Source organism: Gallinula chloropus, assembly GCF_964237585.1.
Source record: "Gallinula chloropus genome assembly, chromosome: 2".
In the NCBI taxonomy this organism is placed as follows: domain Eukaryota; kingdom Metazoa; phylum Chordata; class Aves; order Gruiformes; family Rallidae; genus Gallinula; species Gallinula chloropus.
The window spans coordinates 147,262,600-147,280,667 of record NC_140086.1 but is presented as its reverse complement, the minus strand read 5'-3'; the positions used below and the strand labels follow the sequence as shown (position 1 = coordinate 147,280,667).

The 18,068-nt window shown below is 44.7% G+C and overlaps 1 protein-coding gene across 1 annotated transcript; it reads right to left on the bottom strand.

Moving 5' to 3' along the window:
* Positions 1 to 1,708: 1,708 nt before the first annotated feature.
* On the bottom strand, positions 1,709 to 16,858 carry JCAD (junctional cadherin 5 associated; the record flags this gene model as incomplete). The annotated part of the gene is made up of 3 exons (XM_084260197.1): positions 1,709 to 1,848; positions 6,256 to 9,905; positions 16,560 to 16,858. The coding sequence occupies 3 exons, from the start codon at positions 16,856 to 16,858 to the stop codon at positions 1,814 to 1,816; spliced, it is 3,984 nt and encodes a 1,327-aa protein (XP_084116323.1). The 3' UTR covers positions 1,709 to 1,813.
* Positions 16,859 to 18,068: the final 1,210 nt, after the last annotated feature.

The window sequence follows — 18,068 nt, the reverse complement described above, 5'->3', positions numbered from 1 at the left end:
TTATACACCACATTTTCTTTTCAAATAAGCTTTAGATAGTCCATATGTAACAGAATCATGTGTTACAGACAAGAAATTCTTGCTGCCAAAACATAGGATGAGTGTTTTTCCCTGTAATTCTTTCCAAATTACAGACTTAGGAAAAATATGTCAAGAAATTAAAATACTTTTGAAAATAAAATTATGCTAAAAAACCCAGAAAAGGCCAGTAGAATAGACCGGTGAAGTACATGAACAAATCATCAGAAGAATGTTAGCACACAGGTACCTACAGAACCAAACACAGCCAAGTGGACATAAAGGCTTTCAAGACACAGATACTATGCAGGCTAATTCAGTATCAAAGAGCAGAATGCATAGGCTTTAATATAAGCTCTGTAACTCATGCATTTGTGTGTGCAGATAAAAAGTATGTAAAGCCATGTATTTAAATCCCATCCAGAAGACACCTGAACTCCTCCCTAGCAACATCAGTTGACTCCAGGGAAGAATTAAACCCAGTTTTATTTTTATACACTGGCCTAATCCAAACCCATAATCTGTGAAAGGGAACACAGTAAAAGAAAGCAAGCAGGTATTAGTTATCTGAGCTGCTCAAAGACACCAGGACAAAGATCCAAACCCACTTTTTTGGTAATCACCGTAACTGGAAGGTAACGGCAGCAACACCAGCCCAGACAGTTCTCAGATGTGTTTCTGAAAGTGGCTCCAAGAATGAGCCAAGGGTTGAGTGGGGAAAATAGAAATTAACCCTGTAAGTACATACATACATACATAGATGGCTCTTTTCAGGACAAAATAAGGTAGCACTACTGAGTATGGCAATATAGAGTGTGCATTGAGATACACAAGTGAAATCTGCTTGGGCACCTTCACTCGGAGAGATAAGTCTTCTTAAAATATAATAATAATAATTATAATACTTCTTTATACTTGCCACTTGTTAGCAATTGTTTACATCGTAGAAAAATAGATAGTATTCTGTAACAAGAAATATAGTTACTTTGTTAAAATGGGCTATTTTAAACCAGCTACTATTCTTTCATATAAAGAATTTCTAAACAGCAAAACAAAAATAGGTAATACTGAGTGCAAAACAGCCAGTGGTATACTTTGCATTGGTTTGAAACACTAGTTGCCAGCTACTATAATTACACGTTCTGTACACTGTACTACAAAAGTCTTCCATCTTTTAGAAGCCTGGGGGGTTTCTGCTTTTCTTCTCTCTAGGTGGCAAGTAAGTATTTAATCCGAGTAAATTCAAACTCTGGAAGTCAGAAATAATTTCACAATCTTCGCTACCATTGTCTCACATTCTTTCCCCCACATAGTGCAGCAGCACTTTCTGCTTATGGCCCAAAATCCCTTAAGTTAAACAAAGTTTAGACTGTAGATACTTAGAAGTTTAGCTTATAAATTCACATTCTTTTAAAAATCGTTTCACTAATCTCCCACGTTTACATTTACACCAAAGAGAAAGCTCAGAAGCCTCACTTCATGCATTTCATCATCCCCACTGAAGACAGAAATAGAGTTCAGAAAAACCCTCTTTGCCAACAGTAGGCATTAAGTCACTACAAAGCCAGATGGTTCCCATGTCAGATTTTCCTGTGGTCTCCGCAACAGTTTCAGACACGAATAGGTAATTCATAGTGGCAGTGGTAAAGGCATTATCAGTACACCGTGAACAACACAAATGGAGGCAATTTCCAAGTATCAAAGAACAAAAAAACCAAACAAAAACTACCCAGAAAAAAAATATAGTGAAACATTCTTAAGAGCAGAAATCTCTGTATTCTCCTCTTCGTTCATCTCACACCTTTTCAACTTTGGTGGGGTCATACGTATCTGGAAAAAAAAACAAGAAAACACTATTAATAATGTATTTTCATAGCTATTGAACATTGCTAGCTGTGCAAACAAGACATCTTTTATTAAAAAAAATGAGGTAGTACTGGACTTACATCCTAGAGTCCTGGCCCAAATTCTGTATTTAAACCCATGTAATTTGGGAGCAATTTGGATCAAATGCATGGAGATATAATTTGGGAAGCCTTAACTAGGTGGGAACACAAACACTGAACACTAAGTGATTTCTTCTAGTTTTAAGATACTTTGACAGGGAGAGAAAAGCGTAAGATTTGCCTCCCCTTGTTTGAACCCAGAAGGACAAGTAAATGCTTTAAGCATCCTAGCAGGGTGTTTAAGGCTGTCTGAAGAAGTGCTGATGCCATCCAGTCATCAGGGTCTTTTCATTTGATTGTAAATCCACGGTTTCTGATTAATCCAACAGGACACAGGAAAGCAAAGGTGCGTTGCATCACTATGGTCAGACTGTTCCACTTCTGTCTGCAAAGCTTCAGCTCATGTTTTAAACATTATTCACTAAAGCACTGGACTAGTGGCTTATTAACACTGGTCTTCATTTTCAGCCTACCTCTTGTCAGTTCATAGGAGAGAGTACACTTTCGATTTCTTCTCTGGCACCTGAAGGACACTTTTTGATCAGACTTTTTAATTGGACTTATCCCAACATTGGCAATGAAATGATCAGATACAAACCTTTGCCTTTCTCTTGTGACCCTGTGATAGGATTGCAACAAAAGGATACAAAACTTTGCCTTTCTCTTGTGACCCTGTGATAGGATTGCAACAAAAGGGCTTGTGCAATCTGCCTGCTCTGTGCCTTCATGAACGTGTGTGACTTAGCCCAGTCTCCTTGGGTCACGTGGTCAGGGAATGGAGGAACCATGGCTTCCCAGGGAGGTGTCTGTTGGCACCCAGGGGCCTGGACAAACAGGCACTGCAGCCCGTGTTATCCCATGGTACTTGTTGCTGTTACACAACCCGGGTATCTGTGCTAACCTTAAGCATCCCTCCCGTAGGCTGTACTCCCACAGCACTTGCATTTAAAGAGTTGAGCATGAAAATAGTTGCACACATAAATATCACACTTTGGAGTAAAACGTTCACCCTCAGGACTTTTATGTTGATGTCAGTGAATGTCTTCATTCAAACAAGCATAAAAACCCTCAGAGGGAAATTTCTACTCCTGTGTGCAAGTGTCCATCTGCAGCATCCAGACTCATATCAAGGGGGCACTGGCTAAGAAAGAACCTCTGGATTTGGACCCAGTGGGTGGATTCCTGGTGCAGGATCCTTCATGGCTTCTCTTGCCCATGCTCCTCAAATTGCTAGGCCGGGCAAGAAAGGTGCCTGTGCCAGCAACACCTGTGCTTTCAGAGTGGCTTAGCATTATCTTCTGGTGTTCCCAAACTTCAAGAACAGGCACCACACAAATGCAAAAAAATCAAGAGGGAAAATGTGTTTGATGGGCAGTGCACTCCAGGATAATGCTGCATCTTTCTAAGCTGAATGCCCTGCTGGTGTGGGGAGATGCCTCTAAAGCACTAACATTTTTTCGATTGGAAGTGTTTTGCTACCTAACCTGTTAGAACATAAAGGAAATGTGAACTGCTCTGTGTGAGGTTGACCTAGGGATAAAAACGGATTTACATTTCAGAAACCTGATTTTCCTAAGGCCAGACACATTCGCACTAAGAGAAGTCCTCACAAAACTGCAGGTACTCACTGTTTTGGGGAGTGGTGTGGGGGAGCTGGAGAAAATCAGGCCACAAGTCATGGAGCCTCTGCATGGCTCTGTTTGTTCCTTGAAACCTTATCCACACCCTCACCACCTAACCTAAGGACACAAAAGGGCCAGGCTGCCAGGCTACATCCCACTTCTGAGGGGGGAAAACATTGGATTTCTAGCACTGATACAGACCTGTTGATTCAACATTTGGTTAAGCTCATTTGAAATGCTCCATACAGCAACAAAGCCAGATCAACAGCCTCATGGAAGCAGTCTTTAAACAGCAACGGAGAAAAGGCATCCAGAGCATTTGGGAACATTTGGAGATGTTCTTCTAATGGCAGTATTTGCATAGCAAGAGCAGCATCTTGTGCTGAGTTTCGGCAGAGCTCTTACTCTGAGAGATGAGTGTTCATCTGCCAAACTGCATTATGAATGTGAAAACCGGTTTCTTGGAAGGCCTCTAGCCTCTTGTGATGGGCCCAGTCTGCAATTAGAAGACTAACATCATCCCACCTCACCCCAAACAGAATGGCCTTTAGCATCATTTGCTCTTTAAAAGCAACAAATACAATGGTTTTCCAAGATTCTTATTTTGGCTTTCAATGGTATCAGTGAGCTAATCTGGAAGTTGGAGGGAGAGTTAACAGAGGAAGACACAACATCAGGCCTTTCTACAAATATGAAATCATATAAGCTTATATCATAGAATCACAGGAGTTGGAAGGGACCTCGAGAGATCATCCGGTCCAACCCCCCTGCCAGAGCAGCTCCTTAGCTCCTATTGCACAGATAGGTGTCCAGACCGGTCTTGAATATCTCCAGAGAAGGAGATTCCACCACCTCCCTGGGCAGCCTGTTCCAGTGCTCTATCACCCTCACTGGGAAAAAGTTCTTCCACGTGTTGAATATATATATATATATTCATATAATGACAGAATGGTTTGGGTTGGAAGGGACCTTAAAAGTCCATCTAGTCCCATCCCCCTGCCGCTAGACCAGGTGGCCCAAAGCCCCACTCAGCGTGGCCTTGAATCTTCAGTCCTGCCCTGTTAAGGTACAGTGAAGATCTTGTGGCATCAACAAATCAGGGTCTCTTTGGATGGGAAGAGGCCAGTGGAGGAGATGCTTTCCCACATTGTGAGTGTGTGTTACCTGACAGTACTGGATGTGCAGTGGGAAGGGACATCTGCACTATCCAGACATGGGGAGGGCTGTTAGGAAGGGAACTGCAAGGGAACTGCTGCAATGGGAACACACTGCAGAATTAGAGCCTGGCATTGTCAGCAAGAGGGATAAAGTTAGACCTGATTTACTGCAGAATAACTCTCCAATGAAACACACACAATCTGTTTTGATACGTCTCTGAAGTCATGTCACCACAACAGTTATTTTCTTCTCTCCAGCAGAAACCCCAAGGGAGGAAAGCATATGAAATGCATGTGGGGCACACTAGACGTGCTGGGTACAAGGAAGCTAGATTAGCCTCTTCAGAAAAATCTGGTCTAGAGACAGTTCAGAGCAGAAGGAGACACAGAGCTGTGGGTTCCAGAAAAAGACATGAAGGGAAAGGCTGCAAGACTGCAGGAGTCGGTAGTTAAAACTCATTCAAATATTTCTCTTCTGACCAAAATACATAAATCCACTTCAGAATATACTCCATTTAATTTTGGTCCCTCTGTGCTGGAAAACCATGAACAGATTTATATCGATGAGGTTTAATAAATAACCTGTGCAGATTTCAAGGTAGAGGGTCAGCTGTTACAGACACAGTGGAAAAAGGAAGGAGGAGATTAGTATTAATTTAACAACTTTCACACCATACATTTGCTCACTCCAATTAATTTAATGGACTAGACAGGTGGCCCGGGAGATTTATGCCTTTACACAGATCCATGGCAATGAGTGATTTTCAGTTGTTCAACATAATGTCGTATGAAAACTGTTTTGGAGTGAGAACAGCTCATGTTACTTTGGGGGTGCATATGGACTACACACGTTTATACGCTTCTGAGAGATGAGGAATGCACACTAAAAAAAAAAAAGAAGAAAAGGGTGTTCACTGAAGAAAGTCAACTTTCCAGTAGATGTGGGGATAACAGTTATTCTCAACATCTGATCTGGAAAATATTCTTCAGAGAGAGCGAGAATTTTCTGTGCCCTTTAATGCAGCCATTTCCAAGAGGCTTCACAGAAGAACATCAGATTTTTATTTTTAGTTTCTCCTAAACTCTGATACAATATGTATCTACTTAAGTATTAGAGAGGGAAAAAATAGGTATTCAAGGAGAGGCTCTGATTAAATCACCACGTGTTCCCAAACACTGACACTAGAGTGACTATCTTTGAATTCTGCTGTTTGGAGCTGGCCTTCCCTGAAATAATTGGGCGAAGATGAGCTCTTAGGGAGCACTCAAGTCTCTGTGAATGAGTTTCAGTGTCACAAGTGATTTTTTCCAGTATCTTTTCCTAAAATGGGATCAGAGAACATTCATGTTATCGCTTCTACAAGGAGAGCAAAGGGGGTGGCAACCAGATGGGGGTAGTACCTCCTACAGCCTGTTACTATTTGAGCAGCATTATGTGGGCATAAGCAAACCGATCATACCTATTACATAAGGAAACGGTACCCGCTTGGATCTCCCATAATAGTGTCTTACCTAAAGATAAATCTCTGTCGATCTTCTTCTTGTCCATTCCACCTAAACATCCGTTTTCACTGAGAGAGATAACACGCTTGGAAACAGCCCCTGAGCTTGCTGGTTTGCTTCCTCTCTCCTCTTGCACCCTCGACAGCTTCTCTTCATCCACGTCCTCTCCCGAGTCTGCACTCTTGATGCTCAGACGTCTCATCCGGGACACAGAGTCAACCTCTTTCATTCGCACTAAGCGATCCATGGCAGTCCGGCTGGGTGGAGAAGTGAGCTTGCCTTGGAGTGTCTCTATCACTTTTGAGGTGCTTCTTATTCTCTTCTCTGAATGCTGATACACAGCCGACTTGCAAACCAAGTTTTGGTCCTCGGCTTGGCTGGGACTCATAGGTTGCTCAAGAACTTGCTCAGTTACCAATGGTTTAGCACTGGCTTCCTGGTCAGTGGTCTGGCATTCATCAGGGTATAAAGACCGGCCTCCTCCAACAAAGAGAGCGCTCTCTGTCCAGCCACATTTTCTTCTGCCTTCATAAGAACCATCTTTTTTTCCTTCTTTGTCACTTACTGTGCTCCTTACTGGTGACTCAAAATCCTGGGCACCGTTTGCAGGGCTAGTGCCTGGGTGGGATTCAACATGGTCATCCGGAAGGAGAGACTCCACTGCTACATCTATACCCAAAATTCTTGCAGCTCTTGCCTGCAATGACTCATTCACAGGGATTTCCACTGCATTTGCATTTGAAGAGTGATCAGAATTGTTAGCACCAGGTCCTGGGGCTACCTCAAGTCCCACTGACCTCAAATCTGGCTCAGAGCGCCCATGGTTCCTCTTCGTTAGCGACAAGCGCACTACTGAGCCCCTCTCTAATACCGTATCATTTGTGGGAGTTGCACCTTTGCTCAGTTTAACAAAGTCTAGGTAATTTTGGTCTTCGCTCATCTCCTGCAAGATAGGGTTATTGAAAGGATTACTGTGACATGAACTGCTTGAGCTACTGGACAGAACTCTCTCGAGATGGCCTACATGTACTGGCTGCTTGCTTGTTCTGCTCTTGGTTTCCCCTGTCCTCATTTCTGTTATCAGATTTCCATCTGCTGGCCCAACTCCTCCTCTGCTCCATCCTGGCTGCGAGGAGCCTTGAGAGCCAAAGCAGCCTGGCTCGCCACCATGCTCTGTCTTCATGCTCCAACTTTCAGACTTACTTTTAACTCTTCCTGACTTAAATACAGACACCTCTGGCACACCCACTTCCGACTTCCCACTGTGTTTTGGCTCCTGATTCAACTTCTCATTTCTGGATGCCCTCCTCTGCATAAGGGCACCTGCCTGTGGAGAAGCCACGGCACTTTCCAAATCTTCTTCACTGCTTGTGCTCTCCTCCTGCTCTTGCAGCTCCTTGTTAAAACTTTCTAGCTCACTTATTACATCCCAGGGACGGCGACTTACAGGCTTCAACAGAAACTGCCCAAACAACTCTTTACTGTTGCAGGGAGCACCTGCTTCTCCCTTAACTACATCTCCCTTTGAAAGATGGCCAGTTTCCCTCTCCTGGGCAGGCACAGGCTGTTTCTGCTGGGCTTTTAGGGCAGGGGCCTGAAGGACCAAGGTGGCAGTCCTGGAAAAAGCACTGTTGCTAGACTGGTTAAGGTACATCTGACCCTTCATGCCATAAGTGCTCTGCCTGCAGCTTCTCTCATCAGAAGGTAACCCTGTCTGTTTTGACCCTGTCGTGGATGCTGTACATCCTGGGAGCTTTGGAGACAGCAGTTTGTTGCTATTGGGCTGCTCAGGCTTTGTACCATGGAAAAATTGTGGGCTTTTAGGTTCTTCAGTGAAATTGGTCTGTGTCTGCTGGTCTTTGTACTGATCACCTGGCCAGGAGCCAGAGTATTTGAGTTCTCTGTGTTTTGTAGGCTGAATAAATCTGAGGTCATTCATTTGTTTGAACTCTTCTGGTCTCCACAGCTCTTGTTTTTGTAACTCATTTTTATTGGTCATGCTTCCTGTAAGCGCTTGTAACTCCAAGTCCGTTGAAGACATACTTAAGAGACTTTGTTCTTGCAAAGCCCCATTGTTATCAAACCCATTCTTATCGGGGCTCTGGGTTATGTTGTTGTTCCTATCTGTATCTGGCAGATTGGATTCTGATTTAACTGGGATAGAGACCAAACAAAATATAGTTTCATTCATTTTTTTCTTTGAACTCTTTTTGCTCTGCATCCCAGTTCCAGGTTCAAACTTTTTCACTTTTGTAACAGTCTCACAGGTGCTGTCCATATGTGAATTTCTTACAGAAAGTTTGCCTTTTGTGTTCTCTGTGCTGGCTTCATTACGGGGGCTGTGATTAGTTGTGCTACAACTATCTCTTTGGTCCTGCAAGGCACAATTTTCCTGCTCTCGGATGGACGGTGCCAACCATCTGTTGCTATGGGTGGAGCTGTCGGAAGTTCTTTCTCCCTTTGCAGAATTGGACAAGTTTGATGCATCTAAGAAGGCACCATTGTACTGTACTTCAAGATCTCTCTCTTGAAAAGCACCAGAATTAGGACTACATGCATTTTCAGTGTATTTAGCCTGGTCCTGCAGACCTTCCGGTGGTGCAATTTTAATGTGTCGTATCCGCGGATCATCAAAGGGAATGTACTGAACAGAACGCAGGTAGTCAGTGGGGCGCCTCACATGGCTCTGCTTCCCGTGAGGAAGATGGTTGTCTTTGCAAGGGTCACCCCCTGCTTCAGAAGCATTTGTGGCTGGTCGCTGGCAGTGGACAACCCGCTCTGCAGGACCCTGCTGATTGCTGCTGGCATATGCGTCATTGTTAGGCACTTCGTTGAGGGGATGTGGGGTCACATTTTGGTGAGGAGGGGATTTGTAAGATGGAGGAGGTACGTAGACCGGGGGCTCCAAACCAGAGTCTTGAATAGAAGCATCTTGCCTTGGCTCATTAACTTTGGCTAAGTAGGGGATGGGTTCGTCTTTCTGGTAGTGGTCCTGGAAACCCACGGTTTCCGCAGGTGCCCTCGTCTGCCGCTGCAGTTCGTAGGATGGAGGTTTGAGAGGTCTCCCATACTTGGGTTTCACCAGAGGAAGGAAATGGCCTCCTGTTTCATGGTGCTTGGCTGGTTCCACACTCTGTTTGTTTGGGAGATAGGAGGGGGTTTTAGTTATGCTGAGCGAGTTGTTACTGTTGGTCAGGGAAGGCATTTCCACACACCTCATACTCTCTGGCGAAAGGACCCTTGGCAAGGACTGTGATTTCCCCTTGTTGTGGGTGCTCAGTACATTGTCTCCCAAGGTCAGCGAATACAGCTCTTGAAGCAGCTTCTCCCTATCACCCTCAGACATTTGCCTCCCTACCTTTTTTGGCTGGTTCCAGCTTTCCATTCCCAGGTTTTGCCACTTGCAGTCGCTGGGCACTTCACAGCTCTCCTGCAAGCCGCTTCTTCTGACGTACCCTGCGCCCGTGCCCACCTTCAGCTCTCTCTCCTTGGGGTGCCGGGGTGCCCCCGGGTGTGCAGCCAGGCCTTTCATCTCCACGCTGCCTTTCTGGGGGTAGCTCAGTAGCACACTGAAGTCCTGCCCTCGTCTTCTCCAGTAGGCAAGATCTTTATGAGTCTTGGGCTGGGGAGACCATGCTAATTCAGGCCTGTCGTAAACCCTGAAAAAGAAACGGAGTGTCACAGGCAGTTTGCACAGATGCCCTTTCTTTCCCTCATGGGTAAGGCCATTAGGAGGTCAAATGCTGAGTTATGCCAATGGTGTTTGTGTAATCTATTTGCAACCAGATGACTTTATGATTTTAATGAGAGGATTTAAAAGTCAGTCATTAACATGAGTAAAGGAAGGGACTGATGTTCTGCTGGCACGTTGTTAGCTATGCAAAGCTGTTAGAGAGAGGAACAAATGTGCACAGTTACAGGCTATGCAAACATGCACAGCCCTCCTCCATGGACACCAGAACTCTAGAAATGGTTGTGTTAGATTTATCTCCACACTCTGCTACAGCAAAGTGTGTAGATGGCAAGGGGACTTCTGTGGTATGCAAGTTTAATAGGAATCTAAAGCTAAAAAGCAGAGGTAGGGAGAACAGGTAGGGGCTATTTCATAAGATATATTCTGTAAGAAGCGCAATTTGCATCCCAGTACAAGAGCTGAAATTAAACACGTTGTTTCCAGTGTTGATTCTTGTTCATCTTCAAAGGGAACAAATTTGTTCAGAGTGCTTTGGATGAAATGATACATGCCACAACAATGGTGATGTATCAGTACAGTTCTGAATAAGATGAAACCAATATTTGAGATCTGAAATACCTCAAAAGAAGTACAACACTGTTAAATAAAAGAGGGATTATCTCCAGCAATCTATTACTGAAATATAAAAGACATTAAACATTTTATTGCGGATTAGAAATTCAGAACACAGATTTACATGAACAGAATAGGTTCTTTGTGTGTTCTGAACAGACTGTGAACTATTTAACATATTACTACTGAACAAAACTGGTACCTTGCTATATAAATAATTAATCTTCTACTTGAGCCGTGTTCTGCTATTCTTGTACCTAAGGTGTCCAACAATGTAACTGCCTTTACACTATGTAGCTGCCACCAGCATAAGAGTGGAAAGAAAAATCAAAATTGACAGAAATAGGACAAGTATGTAGATAGAACTCAAGAATTTCTTTCTCTTCTCTCCACCCCAAGGTATGTAAACAGTGTCATCTGGCTCATTTTTTACTAAAAACAACGATCTATTCAAATAGTAGTTTGTGGAAACATAATACAATTCAAAATTTGGTATGAAAACTAAGCAACCCAGATCCACAGCAATTTTCTTGTATGCATGTTAACTTTACCCTATGACTATAAAAGTTTAGGAACCAAATTGGGACAAGGAGCATCTTTTTCATAGTAATTCAACTGCATTAAGACTGGACAAAATGTTCTGCCTCTAAAGCGCAAAGTACAGTTTGATCGCTGAACCCCAGGAAGTAACAGACATCTTCATTAATCAGAGAGATCTAACAGGACACTTCCTATATTGGAAAGTCGATTGCTTTTCCATGCCTCCCTGCATGTGGAAACATGCAGCTGAACAATGCAGCCTTCTTCTGAGATTATCAAGTCTACCTTTCAGTCTCATCCCCATGCTGATAGGGCACCATCTGTAGCTGTGTTTACAAAAAGAGGTTAGAAACAGGGTCTAGCATTAGTGAGGAGGTAATGGACAGATTGCTCTTTCTGTTTCATTTTAGCCATCATCACAAAGGGTCTACAGAAAGTGCAGGAAATAGAGAGTCATAGACACCAAGATCCGCAGAGACTGTTATGATAATGTAGTTTGACATCTTGCTCTATGCAGGCCATCAGACTTCCCCAAAACAATTCCTGCTTCAGTGGTAGCATGTCTTGTAGAAAAGCATCTAAAAATCTTGATCTTTGAATTTCCAGAGACATTGGTGCAGAGCTTAATACACCATTAACAAAAGCCAATTTTTTATCAAGCCCCACACTGGGGGAAGGAGGTATGGCAGAAAATAACACCGAGATTTTCAGAACTCCCAGCTAACAGCACAGGAATGGAATGGGCTGGAAGTTTAGAGGACTTAATAGGAAATCAGGAATAGGGAAGGAAGCATTACTCAACTCTTTCCTAGGAAACTATTAAAACAGAAAAGTTTTGTTTAGTTTGCTTTTTAAAAAACAAACAGAACCCATGCTCAGAGATTCATAAATTAGCCCTAAGTTAGGACAGCTTCAGTTACAGAAAGGATGTTCCTCCATATATTAAAAGCTGTTTAAAAATTGTATTTGTTCTTAAAGATGAAAATATTAATAACTAGGTTCCAGTAATAAATTCCTGAACATGATACAAACCACTGTGATCTGTATTATGTCATCATTGCAATGTGAATGTAGAAAAGACATCGAAAAGGAGGAATTTAGAGCATTTAAACCTGATCTTTTCTATGATCTGTTCACCAGGTGGACGGTATCAGTCTCCCCAGCTTCTGGTGCCAGAGGTGGTTACACAGACAGTCTGCTTCCTGCATCCCACAAGCCTCTGGAGAGGATGAAACTGCACTGCGCAGCAGGAAGAGATTGCTCCACAGCCTCCCCAAGACCACTACAGCTTAGCTCCAGCTCCTCTGCTCCCAAAGATAGAGAGTGGCTCCTGCACACTTGTACACAGCAGGCATGGCAGGCAGGCAGCACAGCAGAACTACACTGTGTGTGGCTGCAACCACGGCAGAGTGACCCCTTCCTGGATGTATGACACTTTCAGTTCTTGCAGGCAGATGAAGTGGTGGGAAAGGGAAGCATCAAAGAGCCACTCCAATGCTTCACTCCAACCCCAGCAACACGGCACCTCTGGATGGCGAATGCCAGCCATGTTGCAGTCTTAGTGTCCATGACACATTATCAATGAAGAGACCAAACAGTCCCAATTAATGGGACTTGTGGTCTCTGACCATGCCACTACTCAATTCTGTCTCCAGGATGCAACAGTACTGATGCATGAAGAAATGCACACCCAGATACAGCAGCTTGCAAGTGCTCCACAGCTGGGAGGGGTGCCAAGATTGGAGTGGTCCCATGGCACCAACTGGGAAAATTTAAGTGCCAGGGGCAGAGCTGTCCTACAGGACAAGGAGACAGATTTTGACATTATGAACTCTTCTCTAGCAGGCTTGCTTCTAACAAATATCACATTCGCTTTCATAAAGTGCTTTGAGTTGATTCGATTTCACATTAATCCAATGAAAACTTAACCATCGCTAACTTTCTATGAATTTTAGGCATTTGCAAGAAATGAGGTCATCAGTTCACCCTGCACCAGTTCACCTTGCATGACCCACGTAAGGGAGCTCAAAGTGAAGGAATGTGGCTTATAAAGGCAAAGCCCTGCAGAACAAGGCCACTGCAGGGCTATCTAGCAATACTATGGGAGTTCCTGTCCCTGTTTCTAGCTTCCAACATGCAAGTGGTAGGTGTTGGGCACCCAGTAGCTCAGGGTCGGTGTACAACCCACAGGCACCAGTTCAGACTTAGTAGCCAGTGAAGAGGCACTGTTAAGAAATTTCTAGGACTTGGCAGCAAGGGGGAAAAATTTTCAGAGGACTGAAACACTGGACAGTTCTGGACACTGGCAGCTTCTGTTCTATTTTGGGATTCTATTGTCATATACAGTCTTCTAAGCCTCAACATTGGGAAACACCAGTACACTTTACTATTTTATCCAGTAGGTAATCTCATTAATGATGCTATCTTATTTATCTCTAAATTTGTCAGTTATGAAAACAGTTCCTCCCATACAAATAGCTAAGCAAAGTGCATCAGAGAGTTCTCCTTCTCTGAACCCACCCAACTCTGCACATAGGGTCAGATTTCCTATTTTCTTTGCCTTGTCTCCTCTTCCAAATCTTCCCTCTGTGGGCTCCTAATGCTCAGTTAAGCAAGGACAGCTGGGACAGCCTTCCCACCACCCGCTCCCCCATGCTTTGCCTCAAGAACAACGGGATGGAGCAAAACATCACATCCTCGCTCTGCTGGGGCGTCACTCTCCCCTTGCAAGCAGCAGCAGAGGGTGGTGTGATGTGCCCACATGCAGCTGCTATGAAGCCTCTCTCCTCCTCCTCAGCAAGGTTTGATCAGCGGAACAATGAGTGGAGACAACAGCATCATCATCCCCTGCCATCATGTAACACCCTCAGGCCTGCAAACCTGTTTGCGAAGGTAGCAATGAGGTGGGCAACATCACTCACCTCTGTGGTGTGTGGAAGGTGATTAGCTCTTCTACATCAGTGGTCTACATACAAGTGTGGTGTAGATATTTCCATGGCAGATGAGCCTAAGTCACACTCCAAATTGCTGTGGAGCTGGTCCAGGTCAGTGAGGGCAGTTGGGAGGCACATTACCTCTTCTGGCCTTCTCCTGCCACTATGTGATGCTGGGAAGGCAGCATCAGGAGACGGCTGCAGGAAGCCTGCCGTGCCTAGCGCGCAGCAGCGTCTTTGCGCTGGACCTTGCTGGGTGGTTGTCCCCTCTTTGGGCCCAACTGGTTCCCAAAGGCTCCACAGTGTGCAGTTCTGTCCCAGACTGAGAACTGGGAACCTGTTTCCTGCGACGGCCCAGATTCCAGACAGCAAGATCAAAGTTCACCATGTCCTGCCCTCGACAGGCCCGAGCACCCCAGTGTAGGCCCTTACAAAACTCACCTTTTCTGTTTTAGTGGCTTATGTTTGCATGGCAGTCCCATGCCCCAGATGCTTCCCCAGGGAAGGGGGGTGGGTGCAGACGGGGGTTGCCCCTCTGGAGCTCAGCAACCAAAGCACAGGTCCTCCAGCACAGAAACTGCAGGCAGCTGTCCTGGATCTGGCCAGGGAGCTTGCTCCTCCCTCCCCGCACCAGCAGGACAGGGGCTGTGTCACATTCTGCACGCCCAGGGATGGCAAGAAAGGGAAGGCTGACACAAAAGTTTTTCCCTGCTCATGGCTGCTAGTGCCTTTTAAGGGTTCTACTGGGAATCAGAGTTTGCTGTAACAGTATCAGTAAGAAAAGATTTTTACTATTGTGCAAGTGTGACAAAACCATTTCCAGGGTTATGTTCCAAATTTTATGGGGAAAAGCCACTTTTTAAAACCAGGATATCATAGAATATCCTGAGTTGGAAGGGACCTATAGGGATCATCAAGTCCAACTCATGCCTCCACACAGGGCCAGCCAAATCAAGAGCATGGGACTGAGTCCAGATGCTTCTTGAACTCAGTCAAGCTCAGTGCTGTGACCGCTTCCCTGGGAAGCCTGTTTCAGTGCTACAGACTGATGGGTTTCACCCCTTGAATTTTGAGATGTTAGAAAGAGACATCTAAAATGTCAGAAAGCACTACTTTGTATTGAGCCATCACCAACAGTTGCAGACACCTCTGCCACCTCCAAGACATGGGGCAGACGCACAAGGCCCTGCAGTGTCCCCCAACAGTGCCGTGACCCACACCGGCTCTGCCTGATGGCGTGGGAGAAGCAGCACTGCAATTGCTTCCAGCCTTGCACAGCTGTATTTTCTTCACACTATCTTCTCTCCATGCTGTAAACTCTGCTCCAAGGCCACCTTCCTTGATAGACCTGCACACTCTCTTCCCCTGCTTCAAAACTTTTTTTCCCTTTCATTCTTTCTCAGTATCTTTTCTCACTTTGTTGTTGTGCAGTTTACCTAAAATACACCATGAAGTATCCTTCTTATTACCTTCAAACCCGTGTCTGCTCCTTCTTTCTCCAGAAGGGATTCTACCTGGGGATCTTCCTTGCATCTGGGACTTGCTGCCCTAGGACATCTCTTCCCGCTCGTTATCCTAGCTGGCAGCCAGGAACCATTCCTGCTCCAGGCAAGCAGGCTCACAAGGGGAAAAAATATGACAGAAAAGTGCAGATGAGCCCAGCAGTCAGGGGACACGTGGCAAAGCCACGTGTTACTGAAGGTCTTCATAAGAGGACAAGCTCCCAAGGCGACAACATTTTGCCCTGCTTTCAGTTTCATGCCCGTTCTGGGAGGAAGGGGCTTTTCCTCATAAACCATCGTCACACCTGGGCTGGCTTCCAGTGCTGCTCTCGCCCCTTTCCTTTGTTCATCTGCAGCACTCAAATAGCCACAGAACAATGGCCGAGACGCGGTGTGTACACACAGCTCTTCCTGCCCAGCCTGCCCCAGCCCCAGCGTGCACGTACTCCGCATTAAGCAAGCCATGGTTGTACAGGCACGTTTTATGGAGTGACGACAAGAGCTTCCACTGGTTTTGAGCTGTTTGAAAAAGAAACGCACAGGCACCTTCTCATGTTTGCTCCACCAGAGTGGCTTTGAAAAACCAAGAAAGTCCTCGGTGCATGTAGGAACACCCACCGAGAGCTGCACGTGGCTGAATCTACAGCAAAACACAGGGCATGTATGTGGTAGAAGAAGCTGGCTTCATTTCTTTTTCTAAACTGAAGAAACAGAATAGTTTATGCCCCTTTTCTTAACCTGTACTTGCAATAAGCTTTTCTAAGCCCATCAGAGAGGCCTTTCTGATACAGACCATGTTAATAAAGGACATTTTCCACCCACTCAGGCAGGTCCCATCACCCCAGTATTCTCAAAGGTCTCACTGTAGCAAAAAGTGAATGGATGTGCCATTGCTTTGCATGGAAATAGTCACTGGCATGGGAGCAGGAAAGGATCACAGGATGACAGTGCCAAGTGTTAGGATCATGCTTAGTTATCTGTCAGGTCCAAAAGGAAGAGAAAGCAAAGCCATGGCATGATGCTGAAACTTACCCCCCTTCTGAAGTATGAAAAGTGGACAAACCCTGAAGGTCATGGTGGTAACCAGGACCCACTTGCCTCCCTTGGCTCCCATGGCTGCTTTCGGTGCTGCTGGAGTTGGTTTTCACCAGAGGTTTCTTGCTGTAAGCCCCAGCTCTCGATTCTGCCTCAAACCCATTCAGTGTTCTCTGAGCAGATCTATTGCCCGTGATTTCATGCCGGTATCCATCATGCCTGTTCTCACATGAAACAGGGGGATTTTTGGACAATTTGTATCCATGAGAAATCAGGAGGTCCTCGACACTGAACATATTGTGCTGGTTTCACTCACAGCTGTGCCATCAGAAAGCTCTTTCCAGCAGGACCCATCACTGGAAAACAGAACCAAAAACAAACAGAAGGCCGCTTTAAGCAAGGAAAGATATCTTTGATCAGCTGGTAGTCTGCTGAAGCTAAGAATCTCATCCCCTGGCCTCAGTCTTCCACCCTTATAATAAAATAGATGAAGCAAAGTGCATGCAGATGCTGGTGAATCATGTGCTGACCTTCCCCAGACAATACACCTCCATGCACTCAGCCAAGCAGCAGATGCAGTGCTGCTGCTGACTCAGTCCATCTCACTGAAGAATTCACTGGTGATTGCAGCTTTCAGATTTCACTAAGTGATCTCAAAAAAAAATCTTTGCACCAGAGGCAATCCCACAATTTGAGCCAGGCTTTTACTAACCCCCCCTGCCCCTGATTTTTCCCAGTCATGGAGAGGTGTGCTCTGTTGTACATTTTAAGTTGTTGCAGGAGGAGGCAGTGGATTGTGGGACAATATACCTCACCCTACAGATCTGAGTAGTCCAATTAAGAAAAAAAATGTTAAAAAAGACCAAAAACATGCATAAGAACAAAAATGAATTAGGCAACCATATGAGAAACCCAGGTATGACCATGCGATTCCCCATGCAGGTTAACAGTCCTTTATACAGATTTTCTTTTTAGCCTGCGTTGGCCTGCTGGAAATCAATAATCCTCAACCAGAATAATACATGCCCTGAGATTTCAAGTACGGTCTATTTTTACAGCACACTTCCACTGCATAAAACAATTGGAAACAACTTGAGATGCCCATGTCTATTGTGTCTCAATGATTTCTAAAACATGGGACAGTCAAGATTTTTCTTCCCAGTGACAGCCCTCAGTTCTGCACTGACTACAGCAAAGATTCAACAAACTGAATTAGTTTGCCAGAAACAATCTCTATTGTCTATACCACTCTCATAGCTTGTTACTGCAATTACAGAATACCCATTCTTCTAGAGTTTTGAAACAAGTGGAAGGTAATGATCTGTTCTGTAGGTTGTGCACAACAACAGACCTGTTCTGGTACATTCCTACTTTCTTGAACTGTGAGGAAGGAAAATGAAAGGAAAGGAAAGAGGAAAGGAAAGATGAAAGGAAAAAGGAAAAAGGAAAGGAAAGGGGAAAGAAAAGAGGGAAGAAAGAGAGAAAGAGAGCAATCAGAAATAGATT